At 42.2% G+C, this 19,186-nt stretch overlaps 1 protein-coding gene across 1 annotated transcript in view; it reads left to right on the top strand.

The window, feature by feature from the left end:
• cacna1g (calcium channel, voltage-dependent, T type, alpha 1G subunit) overlaps positions 1-19,186 on the top strand; it is a 107,508-nt gene that overhangs the window by 63,376 nt on the left and 24,946 nt on the right. The window contains exons 20-21 of the mRNA XM_080517362.1: positions 4-196; positions 18,376-18,527. Of these exons, the coding sequence (XP_080373488.1) occupies positions 4-196; positions 18,376-18,527 (345 nt within the window). The remainder of the gene's footprint in view (positions 1-3; positions 197-18,375; positions 18,528-19,186) is intronic.

Below are 19,186 nucleotides of genomic sequence, written 5' to 3'. Positions count from 1 at the left end.
CAGCCAGTTATGAACTACAACCCCTGGATGCTGCTCTACTTCATCTCCTTCCTCCTGATCGTGGCCTTTTTCGTGCTCAACATGTTCGTGGGCGTGGTGGTAGAGAACTTCCACAAGTGTCGGCGCCACCAGGAGGCCGAGGAGGCCAAACGCAGGGAGGAGAAGAGACTGAAACGCATGGAGAAAAAGAGACGGAGTAAGGAGAAGGAGCTGACTGGTCGGTAGTCTTTCCACATCTTTCTGAGTCCTGCTTGATTTGAGCTTGAGCCTTTTTTTAAATATAATTTATTTTTTCTTTTTGCTTTTTTAATTTGGTTTGGCCGAGCCCGGAAGAACGCAATTAGTGAGCTAGTACCAATTATAGTTGCTCCTCTGCGGTAGAACCCTGCTTTTCCCATCGATATATTCTCTTACTTTTTTTTTTTTGGTTTTGTTTTACTTGTGAGCCTTGGGGCTTGATTTTGTTACATCTGGTGGTCACCTGCTCTGACTCTGCAGACTCTTCCGAGCTGTTGAAGCTCTTCTTCAACCCCGGCATCAAATTGAGCCAAGCTGGATGTTGAGAAAAGCTCCCGTGATCAGCTGGGTTTGCCGAGTAAGGACAGCTGAGTGCGAGAGTCCCCCCCCCCTTTTTTTCCCTCCTCCCTTACCTTGCCTGGTCTACCGTAGACGCCGTGCTTGGGGATGGCCCCTTGGAGCATGCCCAGTGAGTGCGGGGCTTGCATGGTGGTGGGCACACAGAGCCAGAGGGAGGGGGAGTTGTTGATCATTTTATCGCCCTGATCGAATAAAGGACATGACCCCCCTCCCTTCCTCTCTTTTTGCATGTGGTTTACTACAGCCGCGGGGGCAGGGATAGACCCTTAATCTGGAAGGAAAGGGGGGAGACTTTACCCGTAGCCATGATCAGAGATCACTCCGGGTGAGAATCGTAGGAGTCAGTGCTAAATCCCTGCCTGTAGCATCCCCCCCTCCGGCTGTATAGGAGTTGATGACAATCTGCCTGATTTGTTGTTTATTTTTTTAATTCTTTCCACTGCCTCCTATCCTCCCAAAGTACCAATGCTAGCATCTGCTAGTTTTTTTTTGAGAATTTGGTACCTATAATTCAAGTATTATACAATTTCATTGGAAAAAGGCACTCTGTTCTTGATGTTTTGTAGGAGGAGCAGTGGACACCATTTCTTAACGCTAAAAAAAGGGGGATAAAATGTCAATTTTCTTTTTCATAACCGGAATGTTTCCGTCAACTTCTTGAGAAATACAGATGGAATTTGAAATTCTTTCACAGGAGATGTCTACCAACAGTATTTGCCCATTTGAAAGAACTTCCCCTGACCCGATCACGCACAGTTGACCAGTACACACTTTATATGTCAAAATGCTCCGTGACCCTCCCAACTTTCATATTTCTTGTTTCGTTTTCCCATTTTTGCTTTTTTACCCCCAAAGGCCTTTTTATTTTTTTAGCAGAAACACTTATTTCAAACCCACAGTGCCCAAATGGGTGAGATGTTGGTTCATGGACCACATGGGAACGCGACGCGACAACACCGTGGCTCATAGAAACAGGCAAACCACAGGTCAATAGGTTGTGCTGCGTTTAGAGGTTCATAGTTTTGCGACTCCTGGTTGTTGCAGATGCAGAGAGCAAAAGTGTTAATCCAAAGGAACTGGACTCAGAATCACTGGAAAGACAAAACATAGGAACACAAAAACCGGCTTAAATCTCTCACTGCTTCCTTCTGGCCTTACTCCATCCCTCTTTCCCTCTTTCTTTCTCTTTGACTCTGCTGTTTCCAACTCTCAGCCATCCTTCCCTTTCTTGCTTTCTTCTGCTTCTCTCTGACTAACACGGTCTCATTCCTCTAGATTTAATGGTTCCAGGGGTGAGTTGGGCCCTCTCTGACGGCACACTGAAAGGTACAGAGTTTCTAGCATGTTCTGTGTGTCCCTTCTTTTAAAACCCCTACGCCACCACCACCGAACCACGACCACCCACATTGGTGGCTAGGGTTTTTCTCTCAGTTCTCTGATTCACGGGAGGTAGGGCCCCATCCCGCGTTCCCGCCCCCCTGCCTCTCTCCCATCAGCCCAACCCCCCAGTCAGCTGGACATGCTGTTACCTGTTTTTTTTATGTCGTGGCTTTGTCTTTCACAGCTCTTCCACTTCGTCCGCGATCCATCCACTGTTCACAGCACTGCACCGCTGCGATACCACCACCAACACCCACATGAAAGAAGACGACTCTGGTTTAATTCATATGTCAAGGCCATAAAAATGGAGATTGAGTGACGTGGAAAATGTTTACCGGGCGGCAACAATTGTTGCTCTCTCCAAAATGTCCAGCACCAGGGAAACTGCAGGCCATATGAGGAAATCTATGACAAGCTGACATCATATTTTGCAACGCATGTCCAAACAGATGTTCACAGAGGTCATAATAATGACATTCCTCTACAATTTAATCATATACATGTTAAATAATTTTAGGAAAAGAACATCAGGCCTCTTTAAACTTAAAAAGAATTTGTGTTTTGTAATCTTCTCTCACTGCTCTTACTGTCGATCAGAACCACATTAGAGTGCGTTATTGGGTTGTACAAGGGGCATCGTATTGAATGATTCTCACAGTAGGCAACGTTCGCTCATGGCATCCTTCATTAAAGGTCAGTAGCCTTCATTAGAGAGCATTGGACCACAAAAATTCAATCATGAACATTCGGCTATTTTACCACCAAGTTCGTGCTCGGCTTAAAAGCTTTATTCAAGACCCCCAGTGCCAAGATATGCGAATGTGATCATTATAAATTAAATTGTGACAACCTTTGAAAGAATATCCAGCAAACTTTTTTTTCAACTTACATCGCACCACAATATTGTTCCGCTGGGGGGCTTTAAATTGTTCTCTTGGCGGGAAAACTGTCTTTTTGTGGTATATCAGATTTGAAAGTTATTAAATCATGACCTAAAATAGAATTAAAACTTTCTCTATGTGCTTGAAAGTATTTGGAGCTAATGGCTGATTCACTCCAACAATACAGAGTACAAAGGTCGCAGCAAGTGTGGATTGTCATGAAGCAATACCCTGCAGCAGTTGGCTCTTTTTGGCAGTAAAGGTCATCTCAGGGCTTTCGGACGACTGTTTCTCTGGCACACACCGGCGATTTGTCAGATGTAGTTTCCATGGCGATCGGCTGTAAGCGTTGTGATGATAGATAAGGGATTCTCAGGTGTTTCATTGTTTGGTTTACGCACATTTTACCAAGTGAGTCGCTGTTAAATAAAGCTACGTACGTTCCTTGACGGTCCGCTGGGCCTGCGTTGGGTTTGTTTTCTTGCCTCCGTGCACGCCCACGTGTTTGTACTCAAGGGTTTTGGGCAGCAGATGGCTACAGAACAGGTTGTAAAATATGCAGGCAAAGCGATCTGATCATCCTCAGAGCTCCCCTTCTTCCACTCAAATCTGGATGTCTCTGTTAAGAGCGAAAGGAGGACGCCCCCCCACCCTCCACCCCGATATACTCAGCCCTGTGTTGGTCTTCTGCAATATTTTCCCTCTGGTCAGGAGGGCCTGCGGTATTTTTATATTGTTTACCCTAAGGTAATTTCAGAACTGTTGACATCAAACATACTATACGGTTCTCATAGAGGTGTGTGTGTGTGTGTGTGTGTGTGTGTGTGTGTGTGTGTGTGTGTGTGTGTGTGTGTGTGTGTGTGTGTGTGTGTGTGTGTGTGTGTGTGTGTGTGTGTGTGTGTGTGTGTGTGTGTGTGTGTGTGTGTGTGTGTGTGTGTGTGTGTGTGTGTGGGGTAAAGTGATACGAAAAGGGGAAACAGTACAGCTGATGTAATAGAGCATTAAGATTTTGGCTTATATGATAAATAAAAATGAAGTTTTGGCTTCAGTATCCATGTACGGAGATACTGCCAACATTTGTTTGTTTTTTTTCAAGAGTTTGAGGCTTCATATTAAATTTCAAGATTAAAAAACAAACTGTTTTACTTCAAGGGCGTCAAATACATTTTTGTTCACGAGCCACATGCAACCCAATTTGATCTCGAGTGGCCAATTGGAAAAATTGTGCCATGATAACCTTCAAATTTAAACTTTAAAGTTTTTCTTTGTTGTAGCACAGAGTATATGTGATGAAAAGGTTTCTATTTTCACAAAACCTAATCATTATTACCAACAATTACTACAATCTCAACATAAAACCAATTTTAATGATACCTTCAAATGTAAAATTCAGTGAAATGTCCCCCCAAAAAAGGTCTCCTATAGCTGTTGCATTATGGATGTTTTTCCAAGCTCACCCTTACAGCATGGCATTTGAGCAATAAAGTAGCTTTCATGTGAATATCCTAACTCAGGTGTCAGTATTGTGTTGTGTACGCTACTCTACTTGGAATTTTGTTAAAAAAAATTATGTTTTCTTTGAAATTTGTAGTATTTGCTTGGGTGTTTTGGCGGGCTGGATTAGAGCCACTTGTGGGCCGGTTTTGGCCCACCGGCCTTATGTTTGACGCCCCTGGTTTACTTGATCAGGCTGGCGACAAATTCCAAACTTCTTTTCCTATAGTGGAGGATCAGTTTTATGTTTTATGGTACTATTGTTAGGTTACACCAGTTGATTTGAAAGTAGGGCCACCAGAGAGCTTCAAGCGGGGAACCACAACAGGAGAAATCTGTGAAATTTGTAACAAGGTTAAAATACCATTGCAAAAAAAAACCACCCTGCATAAGTTTAGTATATAGGACCTTTATAAATTGCAGCGGATCAAAAGCATTTAGAGAAGATTCATAACTTTTATGAATCTTAGTCCTGCGTGTACTCAATGCCAACCAAGCAGTCAAAGACATCCATGAGTCTTGATCGCCCTCAGGGTCATGGGAACACACCTCTCTCGTTGTAGTTGACTTGTTATGTGGAGTCATGCATTCTCGCAACCAGGGGTGACAGACACATCAGGAGGGGCAACAGCGCACTGCACATGATGTCTGATGCAAACTATACAGCGGCTCCACATTATTTCCTGCCTGCTCGAGTCTCGGCGAGCTATCACAGAGATGGCATCCTGGATATTTTGACAAACAGCCGCTCGTTTTTAGGGTAATGATGCTCGGAGTGTTTCAGCACTGCTCCATGTGGCTGTCGGCTGCTGTGTGGAGAAGGAGCAATTTGCACTAAAGTAGCTGCACTTATTCAGAAGTGTTTCACTCGCCCCCCAAAAAAAGAAAAGAAATCTCCATATATCCTTGTAAGCTTTATAATACAATCAGCATTTAGAACATGGAGCTTTTTGAGGTAAGGTGCCATTATCAAGTTAAAGAATGCATGACAAATTTCGAAATCCAAACCAAAAAAAGGGACTGATCATGAGAGTTTCCAAAAGGTTCACTTCATTTACCTAACAAACATAGAAACCCACAGGAATAAACACCCATTTTGTAAACTTGTAATGACACAAAACAATTTAATTGTCCAGGTCATGACGGAGTTTATAATGCAGCCCAGTAATCTAAAAGTCCTGTCCCCCCCCCAAGTTTACACCGAGACATAAACAGCCACCCAAAACACAACAGTTTTCCTGTTTTCACTTGAAAACATTGTATAAACGAGTCCTAAAAGAGCCTTTTTGGTGTGAATTGTATGTGTTCATCCTGAGTGTGCTTGTCTTTGGTCCTCCTATGTGTTGTGTATCTTGAGGAATATTCTCTGACTGAACCAGCCGCAGTAGTAAGTGTTTGCATGAATTATTGTGTGTCTTTCTTTGTGTTAGCCCTGTGATGGATTAACAATCTGTTCAATGTGGACCCAAGGGCAACACAATATAATGCAGATTAATCATTATTGCAATATCAATATTTGTGATATATGCATATTGAAAAAGACTGACTGAAATGCAATAAATTATGTTTTCATCCATTGCATGTCAACACATTTGGGTAATCGGATTGTGCTCTTCAGCATTAAATGCTCACCCACACTGTAATTGCAAGATTTACATGCGTTGACATGGTGAAAGGTAAAGAGATAAGGGGTTTGTAATTAACTGGGTCATCTGTCCATACAACGTGTACTCACCGTTTTTAATGCTGATAGCATATTGTTCTCTGTGCGCAAACCGCAAAACTTTTCTGAATTGAAAATGTAAAAAAAAACAGTGATTTTCACTTTAAATATTTTGGGGCGAGTCGTGGTTGTGACAGAGCACTCACAGATTCTTGCTGGTGCTAACAGGTCCGCCTGCAGAGGATTCTTCTTGGTGGCCAAGTTCGAAGTCAGAAATGGAAAAGCATAAAAATCAAGTAAAAAAGATTTTTTTTTAAAAAGAAAAAAGATTGAGAAACATTGCTGTGTGGAAACTATGGCCCAGCAAAAAGCAAAGTTTATTGTTCTTATGAAAAACATACCTCAAAGCACAAAGACACCAACATTATCTACTTAAACCTTTGTACTCATAATGAAATATATCAGTCTTGGAGTATTATCACATGATCACCTAATATCTTGTAGCCTTAATGTTCTCTGGATTATATATCCTGGACTAGTTCAGTCAAATGTGGCCGTTCAGATATTTATTATTTAAGTATTTTTCTCCAGCACTTTTTCTTGTTGATTTCTTTCTTCGGAGTTTGTGTAGCTGTTTACATTTTGTTAAAGCAGCAGGATTCAGTGCTACTTTTATATTTTTTGTGGGAGGCGGTACAAAAGTTGCTGGACTGGATAGATTGAGGGCAAACAAAAATACAACATGGACACCTGGAATTTTGGTTTATATGTTTGATTACATCTTGAGTTTGTTTTGCTTCGAGATTATGATTGGCCCTTTCCATGTTAAACCTCATCAGCCTTTCAATCCCATCAAATGAAAAAGTTGCATCACCATGACTAAGAAACAAAATAAACTATAATTCTGTGGTTCAGGTTTCTGCGTCAAAAACTTGCAAGAGTGTTGAAATCTGCAGACTTCGACCCAAACACTGGGTTTTACTTGTTTGGTTTATAAAAAGCGGTTTGCTCTTTGATGAGTGTTGAAAGGCGGCTTCTGTTGCTGCTAAACACCTGCACATCCAAAACTTGATGAAAAGCAAATGAGAAACGATGTTCAGAACTTCTCCTCATTTCTGTATTTGACCTTTGTCTCATTATTTTGTATGAGTTTGTAAGCGTGTCTCACTTGGAGTCCTCCTGTAAGTCGGTCCGTAGGAATCTGTGGCGAAGCCACGTTAACAGATGGCGGTTGACTTCCCGAACAGGCTGAACAGATCAACACTTTATCCCAAGCAGCTCTGGCTGGGTCAGCCCCCACATGAATTCACTCTGTCATAACACTCTGTCATCATATCTCACCCCAAACAGTCATCTCATCAAGGGATACAAGTGCAGGGCAACACGATACAGATACACGGCCGACACAAATCTGGCTTCCTGTATTACACCAGTCATATTTCACATCTTCCACATCTTGTTTGTTAGTTCCAGCAGCTGTCCCCCGCAATGAAACTTTGTTCCACCTCTGTTGGTGGTCTGGTGTCCCTGTTATTCAAGAGCTGATTGCCAGTAGTTCCAGACAAAGTGGTTAAAAAAAAAAAAAACTGGTCGCTTGTACTGTTTCATTTTCCAACGCAGTTCACGCCGGACTCGCCGTGATTCCCGCTGCTCTTGGTAAATCGGCCTCCCACTCAACAACAGCTCTGCTGTTTATCCACTGACTTCTGTGTTTCTATCGAGATGAGACTGCCGAGGACGACACTTGAAGCACAAATGAAGCACAAATGTGAGGCACAGGTATTAAAATGTTTTAGCCACTTCCGTCCGAGGGATGTGTGTGAACAGCCATTAAAACTGTTCAAAGTCTGCCCCCTAACTAGTTGGCACCAGAAATAATAGTTATGTTAGTTCAATCAGGTCAACTGGAGTTGGTCATATGTCTTGGAAGACCCTCTGCCTCTTATCCAAGTGGCTTAAGCTGTTACCTTGACTAGGCTAGCTAGTCTGACCAGTGGAGGGCACTATCCCTGGGTGGCCGATGGCCAACATGATCGACACGGCAAAATCAATTGGCTGTGTAAGAAGATGGGCTCTGACCACAAAGCTATTTTGTTTCCAGTGCGGTAGATGCTGTAAGAATTATAATCATTATTCCTTGGGAACATTGCTGATAGACTGTCTTGGCAATTGCAAATTTAACAACAAACCCAATGCAGAAGAGTAATGCTCAGCAGACATTCAGAGATGGAGAAATTTACCTTTTTATTGAAGGCACAAAAATATCGAGTGATGAATTTAAAGAGCCTAATTGAAAGACTGCAAAGTGTCAACAGTGGTTTCTTTTTATACAACACTCAAAAATGTTTTTTAATTTACTACAGTTTATATTTGTTTATAGATGTAATATTTCTGAATCCAGTCACATATATGTCTCTCTTTTCTATCTAAATGCAAATCAAAGCCTGATAAGTGATGAAAAGCTGTTTGAATTTGAGACAGTCGCCCTGATTAAACCCCAGAGGACTATTCCAGCCCCACATTGAGGCCTCGGTGAATTCCACGTCTTTATTTCCCCTCATTTCTTTATGACAATTTAATATCCTCAGATGCAAGTCAGATTTACTTTGAGGTTCACAAAGTTTTTCAACCTTTTGAACCCATTCCAAGTCCCCTCAAGGATATGTAAATCTTTTGCCAAAACCAAGACATAAAGACTCAAAATAAGTATCTTTATCTCAAAATAAAACCGAAGAAAGCAAGCTTAGCGCTCTGTGGGATTTTGAGCCAGCAGCTGATGTGGACAATATGCCCGTTGTATTGTTCATGTTGATTCATAAATCCTTGTCACCTTGATATGGGTAAACAAAGTCAGTTCTTATGTTGCAATGTTAATCTGTGCTGTCAGTACATGGCCAATAGTCGACAACAACAACAACGCGAGGATAACAAGTTCATCCCCTCACATGTCGGTTCCTCTTGTTCCACCTAAAACACACACACACACACACACACACACATTGACATCAAAAAACGTAAATGTGGGTACATGCAAAGCAGCTTCACATTCCATGAATAGCTTTTTCTTCATCTATTAGCTTAATGCACATGCACACACACACGCACGCACGCACGCACACACACACACACACGCACACGCACACGCACACGCACACACACACACAAAAGACAGCCAGTGCCAATCCCGAGCTCTATCTGGGTCAGCGCTAACAGAGATGGATCTAACAGAAGTTTCACATTGCCCCTCTTTCTTTCTTATTCCTCTGCTGGAGAAATGTAATTAATAACAGTGAGTCTTCAGGGAGCCGGTGACTGAGAGGGGGAGGGCGAATGGGAAGTCTCGGAGGGGGGGAGGAAGGAAGTGAGATGGTGAAGTACCCTGGCACCATGTTTTTGAGGCAAATCTCTGGGGGGTAAAAGTTGGATGGCACAAGCTGTGCATTGTTGAATGCGATGAATGCATTTAAACCTTTCTGTGTTGCCAGAACCAGTGACACAACTGTTCAGGGCCGTGTCAGTAGATCAGGCTTTGCTTATTGTTGCGTAGCTCCTGATGCCAAATGTCAGCGTTTACGTGTAATCAATAATCAATAAATCTTTAATTGTAATTACTGAGACAAAAATAAGCTGAATAGCTATCACCAGTTACCGTAGCATGCCCTCATCAACATGAATGAGTCTGAACCAAAACAGCTGTTGTCGGTTGAACAATGTAAAATGCGCTCAATTGGATTTAAGCAGCAGTAAAGATTTTACTGAAAGTTGTCACACTTTGAAAGTCACACTTGGACAGCTAAGGCAGTCGCAACATTTGTACATCAACAGGAGTGAACTTTTGTAGTTTTTTCAGCGTAGTTATAATCTAGTTGATAATTTTTATAGACATTTACTTCATTTTATAGAAGTATTATGGCCTCACTTACACCACATTGTTTCAAGTGAAAACGGAACATTTTGAAAACGATGTCCATTTTACCTGGAAATGGCAGAAAGCAATGTAGTTTTCATATTGTTACACTGTTACAATGCTGTTAGTTGTTTTTCTAATGAAACAACACACACACTGTGGCTCTGAGCACCGTGTAAACAGACACCCAAAACGCAACAAAAGTTGGCAATAGATACCCAGTTGTCCCCAACTGTTTTGCACCATGGATCTTTTTTAAACAATATATTTTTGCCGTGGACCAACATGATGGTGTCTGAAAAGGCCTTAATGAGGGCTTATTGATGTATGCTTATACTGCTTTAATGTACATTTTCAAAGTAACACCTTTTTTTTTCACTCTTTCCGGCTCAGTACCAAATGAACCTCAGACCGGTACTGGTCCTTGGCCCGTGATTGGTGACCCTTGGTCCACAAGGTGGATCGATGATGTGTTCCCAGCTCAGAAGTGGAAGATTGTCCAAACAAAAGCTTTGTCATATCCTCTTTGCCTCAATCAAGCAAGTCAGTCACATATTATATTAATGTTGCTTCGCTCAGTGGCACATGAAGCTAATTTGCCTTCCGGAAACATTAAATAAATTAACTCATTTACAAACCCGGTGCTACGAATTACTAATGACGGACATGTAGTGAATATATGACAAGGGAAGTCACTGCATTGTTGGCATTGTTGGCATGCCCAAGAAGGAAAATCAAAAATAATATAAAGAGTAATAAGGCTCATTAATTTCCACAGCAGGCATGACTTTAACATTAATCAGTACTTTAACTGCAGTGACAGAACATACTGTAATTAGTCTGACTGAAAAGCTGTAATTTGTGAAAGTGAAAAAGCGGAAAAGAAAGAAAAAAAAACCTGAACAACATTCTCTATGAATGTTTTATGTTGGAAACTTTCTCTATGAATATTTCATCTGCTGAAATGTCAAGAAGGGAGCAGCGTGGAGCATAGTGGCAGACAGCCTCGGATTGTAGCACAGCCCTCCTGTACTGAATGTGGTGATGAAAGAGACACGAGGACGACTCTGAATTTTTCTTTTCTTATTTCTCCAAGGCAGAGTGCAGTTCTTTATGCAGAGGGCCAAACCCACAAAGCTCTGTCTTAAGAACAAGTCCGGGGGCTTGTGCTGTTCAGAAAGTGAAAAAGTCCCCTCAATGAGAACTGTTCATACACTTCATTGGTTTTCAGTGGCTTTGTGAAACTCTCTGCTGGGTTCACAGTCCATGTCATTTGCCGCTCATTACCTTATCTGCACAAATATTGACAAAACAAACAAAGGATTGGATTTACACAGTGCAAAGCAGCATCTCTGGCAGTGTGAATTTGTCTGCAAGTTTCAGAATACAGGTGTGACTAAACTATACCAAATGTTTTCGTGGTAAAGTGGTTTGGCACATTGGAGATGTGTTACTAGATTGAAGCAACAGAAAGTGATTGATTGATGAAAGTAAGGCGCCTGTGACATGTGCATCAGTGAACAATCTGTGATTCATAATTCCGAATTTGTATTCCAAATACAGATGATATGGCTCCATTTTTTAATACATGGCGAAGCGGCTCAGAACATAAAGGGAAATGCACAGATGAAGAGGGCAGTGATTGGTCTACTCTCATGTCATGGGGCTTTGTTCAAGAGTTGCACCCGTCGTCCTAAAAGTCTGGCTGTGGTGCCGCCTACAAGGCTTTGCACTCTTCCCATAAGCTGGACAACACTCTGTGGGTAGCTCGCTTGCACCAGAAGCTAAAATATGTTGCATCACCAGATCCTTATGTCAAATTGCTCACTATGGCCACAAATGCACAACCAGGTTATGTAGTTTCACGACCAATTGTTATGGTGGTGAACTAATTTGCAGCACATTTACTGTAGATGCAGTGGTATACGGCGGCCTTAGAAGTCTAGAAATCAAACTGAAGGCATTTTTGATAACAAGTAGTTTTGACTCACCAGATGTTGTATTTCAATTTGTTTCGGGGGCATCAGTGACCAGCATACTAAACAGTTAGTGTGGTGATGGAAAAGAACATTGCTTGGCTTAAGATACCAAAAGTTGTGACTAGACTCCCCTCCTCTAAGTCAACTATGTCATGAACAATTAGAGTGCAAAATGCCAAGCAACCCTTTTAAAGCCTGTATTTCCACTTCAGCACTTTAGATGTTTCACTTGTTGATTTGCTGTAAGTCCTGTGTCAGTACAAAGCCATCTTGTAATCTTTTTTTAGCAAATTTCAGGGGTTAACTAGGTCAAGTACTTTGGAAATATTCTACCACTTTTCATGCTCGAATGGAACAAATGTGTTTGTATAGTCACAATGATTTATTAATGCTCTGTCTGTGTTTTACAGCTGTCGGTGGAGTGGTGTTACTCAAAAGTGTTTCATGAATGTCTAGTAGATGGGAAAAAGTATCATAATAGGTACCAATTAAACGTGCAACCAGACGGTACTCCTACTGAGTTATTTTCAAGCTGTTGCTCCCGGTTGAGGAAGGCGTTCAGAACACTGTGTCACTCTGCTCTTTAAACAAGCTTTTCATCGGTCTGTACCTCGCTGTCACTGTTATCCCTGCTGCTCCGCCCTTCATCCACTCTGTCCAATCACAAGCCTCCACCATTCAGCGCCCACACCCATTTCAATTGGTCCATCCTGCTCAAGTATGACTCAGAAAGATGTGTAAGTCTGCCATGTGAACCAGCAAAAGTTTGTGTTTGTGTGTTTGTGAGTCACAATGAGAGCGGTTGCCTGGTCATTTTGAATGATTGTCATGTTTAATTGTTCTGTTGCCTCTTTTTTTGTTCTGGACTCCTCAACTTGCTCTGCTGACCGTCTTTGCTGTTCTGCACTTGAGATCTCATTTTTTTTTTATGCCTCTGTTTCCTATATCTGTGTCTCTTTCTGTCTTTACCTTCAATATTAAAGCCAGCAGAGCATTCGGGAATTCCAGTTAAACCTTCTTTTATATTGTATTGGTTTACACTAATTGTTCACTTTGACAATTGTTTCCTTTATTTTGTTTTTTAGACTCAGTGTTTGCCGGATTTCAAAAATTTGGACACCTTGTACCACAACAGTGAAGGTCGACACGTTTTACCTGGCAGACATTGAGTCTCGAGGTTTTACTACTGAACCATTTACCACCAAGGACAGGGACATAAAAGCAGCCGCCGCACCCAACCAAGCTACTGCCTCAGAAATGTGAAAAATATAAGTGTTTCTCACTGACATTTATCTTATTTCCATATAGAGTTGTAACCTTTACAATGCACTGTCGCTGCTTTTACATCCCGTGCCCTGCTCTTCTCATTCACACACTCATTCTTTTGTGGTCTAGCGTTAAGTTTGTCCCTGTCCCCTTCCACTCATCTGTCAACCTCATCTACCCCTATCTACTCCTCTTACCCCGATACACCGATCGGCCGTCAACCTCTGACGGGAACCCGTTCCACCCACCCAGCCTTCGCTCCCATTCAGGGCAGATCCAGCAAAGCCATTGCGCCGATAAATCAAAGCCATAGCAGCGTTTACTGACTCATTGCCAAACTTCCGTTCCCTCGGAGTCTCTGGCACTTCATCTTTGTCCACCTCACAACCAATAGAAACCTTCGCGTGATCACCGCATTTCTGAACAGCTTAAAGGTTTCCTCTTGGTTCCAGCCCCATACTCAACATATCCAGTCCAACTCAACATGTCCTCACCCACACGGCCACAGTATTTGCCCATAGTGCTGTGCTGTGATATTCTTACTCATTGGTCCACCCAACCAAAGGACCCTTCTTGTGTCTGTATTTCCCAAAAAAGACCGCCTCGGAAATGTAATCCTTATGTTTTTGAGCGTGGCCACGTCCTAAAGCAACTCCCAGGCTGTATCCTCAGCTCTTAACACCGCTTGTCGCTTCAGGGCGGTGGAGAGTTCGAGCAGGTGTACTGGACGAGCAGGTGAGTAAAAACAAGAGTCACCTAAAGAGGAAAGAAGGCTCTTGGAGTTGTTTTCGGACAGGGAATACTTCTGTTTTCTTTTTTCTTTCTTTCTTTCAAACATCTCCTGGTTCTTCTAATAGTGATTTTCCTTCTTGTCTATTAGACCTTTGGGGCAGATTTTCACCAGAGAGGAGCTTTTGATCTCATCAATCTATGAAGTCATTCACTTAAAGCTCTGGAGCCGAATGTCCGCAGGATGTGGCTGCTACGCTTTACGGTTGAGCTGCGGCTCAGTCACGCCGCGGTCGCGGCTTTAAGTGTCCACAGGAAATATTTCAACAAATACATACTTGCAGCTCTTTTTCGTTGTGGCAACAGATGCCGTGTGGCTGTACTTCAATTACTGGATGGCCTCCAAGGCTGCATAGCGTGAATGCTGTGGCCTACATTGGTAACACTTTAGAAAAAAACTCAGATTTTTTTTCTCCCAGTTTTTCAAACCCTTCCTCACTAAACCACCGTTTTGTCCCTCGGTTAGTGCACAGTTATTGTCAGGACCTGTGTGGCATTAGGAAAATAGCCTTTTGTCATCTCCTGGGATCTTTGGATTTAAATGTCAGTAATTATCTAGTAATTATATAAATAAAACATTTTTTTATAGCACCACAGCTCAGCAGCTTGAGAGATTGACTTAGAATATAGTTTTATAGGCCATGACTCTTACTGGTTTTTATCCAGGTCAGGAATGTGATATGGTCACCTGCCTCAAAGTCAAAGTAAATTAGCGGCAGCAGCAGTAGTATTGGCTTAATTCACACCTCCTGTTTTTGCTTTTAAAAAAAGAGGGGCAAGTTTGATGCTTAGTGGAGTATGATTTATTCTAATCAATGAGCTGGTGGATATTAATCATTTCTATAGCCATGACTGAGATAGTTAATGCACCCCGGATAACGAAGACATACTGTACAGATGTCAACCCAACATCGACCCGGTAAACTGATTTCCGAGACCAAAATGAAGAATTTTCCACTTTTATGCAAACAACCTAAAATACCAATTACATGAACTATAGAGTGTGATTGTAGTTACAGTATATAACGGATATGATGAGATCTAAGTTCCTCCGAATAACTGCCCCAGATGGTTTGTTGAATGTACTCAAGAGTGAGGTCAAAAAGAAATGTGGGGTTGTGAAGAGGATTGCTCTGAACCCTGAGTGCATTGGCGCCCATCCTTGTTCAGCTCAGAGCGGAGGCTGCACCCACCGCATCAGTGAAGGACGAGCGAGAACACGGGACATGTGCAAAAGTCATACATTGGACAGTTTACTATCTAACGAGGTAAAAAAAAAGAAAAAAGACTAAATACAGGAACAGCTATGCCTCATTAAAAGTAGCTTTCTATTCTTTTCTCTCTGGAGAACAGGAAAGAGCAGTGAAAGTCAGAGCAGGAGGGTGTGAGTCGGCTTGCAAAACTTTCACCGTTGCTTACCTCACTTCGTTTGCTCTCTGCTCCTCAAGAGACCAGCTGAGCTTTAGCCAAAAGGTTTCTGTCTCTCATTCGTTTCCCTTATCCCCTTATCTCCTGTTCCATCTTGGCCTTTTTGCCCCATCCATAATATCAAGGCCATTAAGTACTTGCGTCCTGAGATTAGTTTTGAGCTATAGTATTCTTGATGCTCGGCGTGTTTGGAACAATGTTTTTCCTGGATATACTGAGCAAAGGTAAATAGGACAGTAGACCTACTAAATGAGGAGGACAAAAACATGAAACCAGCCGTCCATCTGCTTTTTCCGCTGTGCACCTGCAGACAGTATGTGGAGCAAGTAAAATGAATGTTTGCTCATCCAGTAGTGATGGAGGAGTTTGTAAAATATGAACTCCCAGTGAATGAACCAAGCTGTTCCACCCCCATAAGAGTTGTAGCAAACTTATTCACTCAAAGCATGCTTGATCACTGTCTGCACCAATTGCTGCCTCGTTTATAAAGAAAAAAACCTGCAGCTGATGAGATGAAAAAATGTTGGCGAGGGAGGTGGCGTCGAGTCCCGGGTTGCACAAAACCTAAAGCAGGTGACAGAAAAAGTGTTTGTGCCCTGTTTTAATTACATTCATATGAAAGGGCAGACCACCAAAAACAGTGGTATTTGCCTGCCGGGGTTTAATGGTGGTAACATTCCAACATGGGTCACCCCTCTGTTTAGCTCCAACCAACAATATTCTGGCTCGTCTCCCCTTTCAACAATGTCAATAATTAGCAGCAGGTGAAAAATGAGCTCTCAGCAAAGATGAACCTGAAAGCCAATGTAAAATAATTAACTTGAAGGGATTGGGTGGCACGAGGATCCCTGCCAAAGCTCGGCGACTCGTCATTACACACCACAAGGCAACGGAGTAGCTTTGCATCAGAGGGAGACCTAATTTCCTCATGATCCCAGTTTGTATCATATCTTACTCAGGGATCCCTTTTTTAATTTGTTGTGGATGCAGGTCAGCATTTCTTCTCAGCCAACCACAATGTATTTCTGACTGTGCACATGTTCACAGCAGTATTCTAAACAAGCATTCTGACAAGCTTCCATGCCCACTGAATAATACCAGTTGGTGGGAAAGTATTAAAGATGATTTAATATGTATATTTCAAAAAAAACGTTTTACTATAGTGGCCGAATGGCCCATATCAGAGTCCCTTTATGCATCCTCTATCCCAAAATAATCACTGTTTTTGGTAGTTTCCTTTTAAACTCCCTTTTTAAAAAACATTTTTGTTTCTTCAATAGCCATCACCCATGAAGCTTCAACTTGAATACTGTGCAATTCTTCTAGTGTAAATGTTTTGATATGCTGTTTTTCTCCCATTCTTTACATTTTATAGGAACAGCAAACAAAATGACATAAACATTTTTAGTGGTATTTCTGTAATGCCTTTAGTGGGACCACTTATGAAAAGCAAAATATTTCACTCAAAACTGGAATCTGAGACATGAAAATCAATTTTCTTCACAGCTATATTGTGTTGTTGCGACACCATCTCAGATTAGATCGAAAAGGCAATGGCACGAGCAAAGGCCTTGTGTTTGTATAAGTTCCGCGGCAACAACAGGTTCTCCTATACTGCAGATTGCAATTGCTCAAATAGTGCCAATAAATGGGGCAAAGCCCGACTCTCTTTCACTTTCCTAATTTATTACAGTGATATATAATTATTGTGGAGAGGGAAGCGTATTGGTGACTGATTGCCTTTGAGAAAAACAAATAACAAAAAGAAAAGTCTTTAATTAAGTGAGCAAAGACAATCAGTATTAATGAGGCAACTTCAGGGCAGCTTGTATTGGCTTTTGACTGACTGCTGGAAATATTAAACAAAACCATGAACATACTGCACCGATTTGAAAAATTGTACAACATCACCATTAATATTAGTCTGTGCTCCATATTTAGAGCAAACTTGCGCTTGAAAAGCCTGATTTCATAAAGGTATCCCAGAAGATGGAGAGTGTACATATATTCTGAACTCTGCTTGCTCAGCTTTACTGTTTTCCTCCTTGATCTATGAGCGAAGTTCCTCAGACTCGATGGGGAACCCAGTAGACTTAGGCAAACAAGCCCGCCTCCCACGGGGATCCTTCCAGCGCAGCACACCTGTGCTAATTGTGCAAAGAGGGAGCGCCCGCGACACCCAAAGGACTCCCCGCCTTTTCTGCGTGCTCGTGATTCCCTCTCCCTTATCTAGTCGTGTGACCTAGAGCTTCTCCTTCACTGATGCAGCGATGAGGTGATAGATGGCGCAAGCTTTCCTTTCTCTCCCGACTCATCCATCCTTCCATCCTCCCTGGACGGTGGGGATGAGTGATGGATGAGGATGGAAAACTCTTCCTCGTCACGTCCCTTATCCTGAGAGGAGTGGACAAGATAAGGAGAGGCCGAGTCACGTGACAAACAGAGAGGAATGGGGGGGAGATCTCCAGACCAAAACACATCCCAACAGCCTGGCTAGACCGTAACAAGCAATGCTGTTTATCTTCCATCACAGTCGCCCCGGGGAGAGTTAATTTGAGTAATTGTTGATTAGAGGAGATTTGATTCGATTGGTCGTGACTGCAGACCACAGGAGTGCCTGGCTGGAGTCTCTCTCTCACTCAATCTATGTCCATTACTTGATTGGCCTTCACAGTATTATTATAATAATTTTTTATTTATTTATTTATTTTTATAATCTATTCCCATCTCTCTACATAAGCTCTTCTTTTTGATGTGAGACAAACATCCTGACTAACTTTGACACATTCACACTGTACTAATCACCTTTCGTCGTTTCCAGGCTTCACTGGTTCCAGTCTTCAACACAGCCGGTCTACTGTGTGGCGTCCAGTATATTGCCTCATGTCTCACTTTTTGAACACCCCCCCCCCTCCTCCTCCTCCTCCTTTTCCTCAATCAACCCCTTGCTTCCCCACCCCAAACCCCCCCACTCTTTCCCACTTCCAACAGAAGCTCAGAGTAAGCCTTACTACTCAGATTACTCTCCCACACGCCTGCTCATCCACAAGATGTGCACCAGCCATTACCTGGACCTGTTCATCACTATCGTGATAGGACTCAACGTCATCACCATGTCCATGGAGCATTACCAGCAGCCCAAGGTCAGATGTGAGGGAGATGATGGGGAATCGGGGAAATGATGAGCTCTTTCATTTCAGTGCCAGTTGGGCTTCGTCATTAATCCTCAATAATAGGGTATTTTCACTGAATCATTGTAATTGTGTGATGACTTAGTTACTGTGTATCTATACGAGATACAGCTATTGCTGGTGATCTGCAGTCTGGCTTCCAATCCATGTTCACCCTACCACAAATAAAGTTTTAAAAACCGTTGGCTGATAAAAGCCTCATGTGGCGAAACATCACTATCTACATTGGCCTTTAAAAATTAATGTTATTGGAATTTGCGTCTAATCTTCCGGGAACATGAAGTTCATAGCTTCAGACAGTGTCAGGTATACAAACAGCGCCAGTGATAGTAAAATATCAATAATCGTAAAAATTAACCTTTCAAAACAGCCCTTCCAGGTATTCAAACGAGGACTAGGAACGGATCGGGTCAACAGAAAATGTTAGATATGGACTGTAAAAGTCTGGCAAGGACCGCAATGATGAACTATAAAAGGGAGGTCGAAACAATAAATAAAGAAAACCATTGCTCAATCAATAGAATGGAAGAAAACACATTAAAAAGATTTTTAAATAATGCTCCAGACAGCCGAGGTAATGCTATCCGGTGGTACCACAAATCTCAACCATC

The sequence above is a fragment of the Blennius ocellaris genome (genome assembly GCF_963422515.1).
Source record: "Blennius ocellaris genome assembly, chromosome: 21".
NCBI classification, from domain to species: domain Eukaryota; kingdom Metazoa; phylum Chordata; class Actinopteri; order Blenniiformes; family Blenniidae; genus Blennius; species Blennius ocellaris.
The sequence above is the reverse complement of the archived record's forward strand: the minus strand, read 5'-3'. Positions and strand labels throughout refer to the sequence as shown.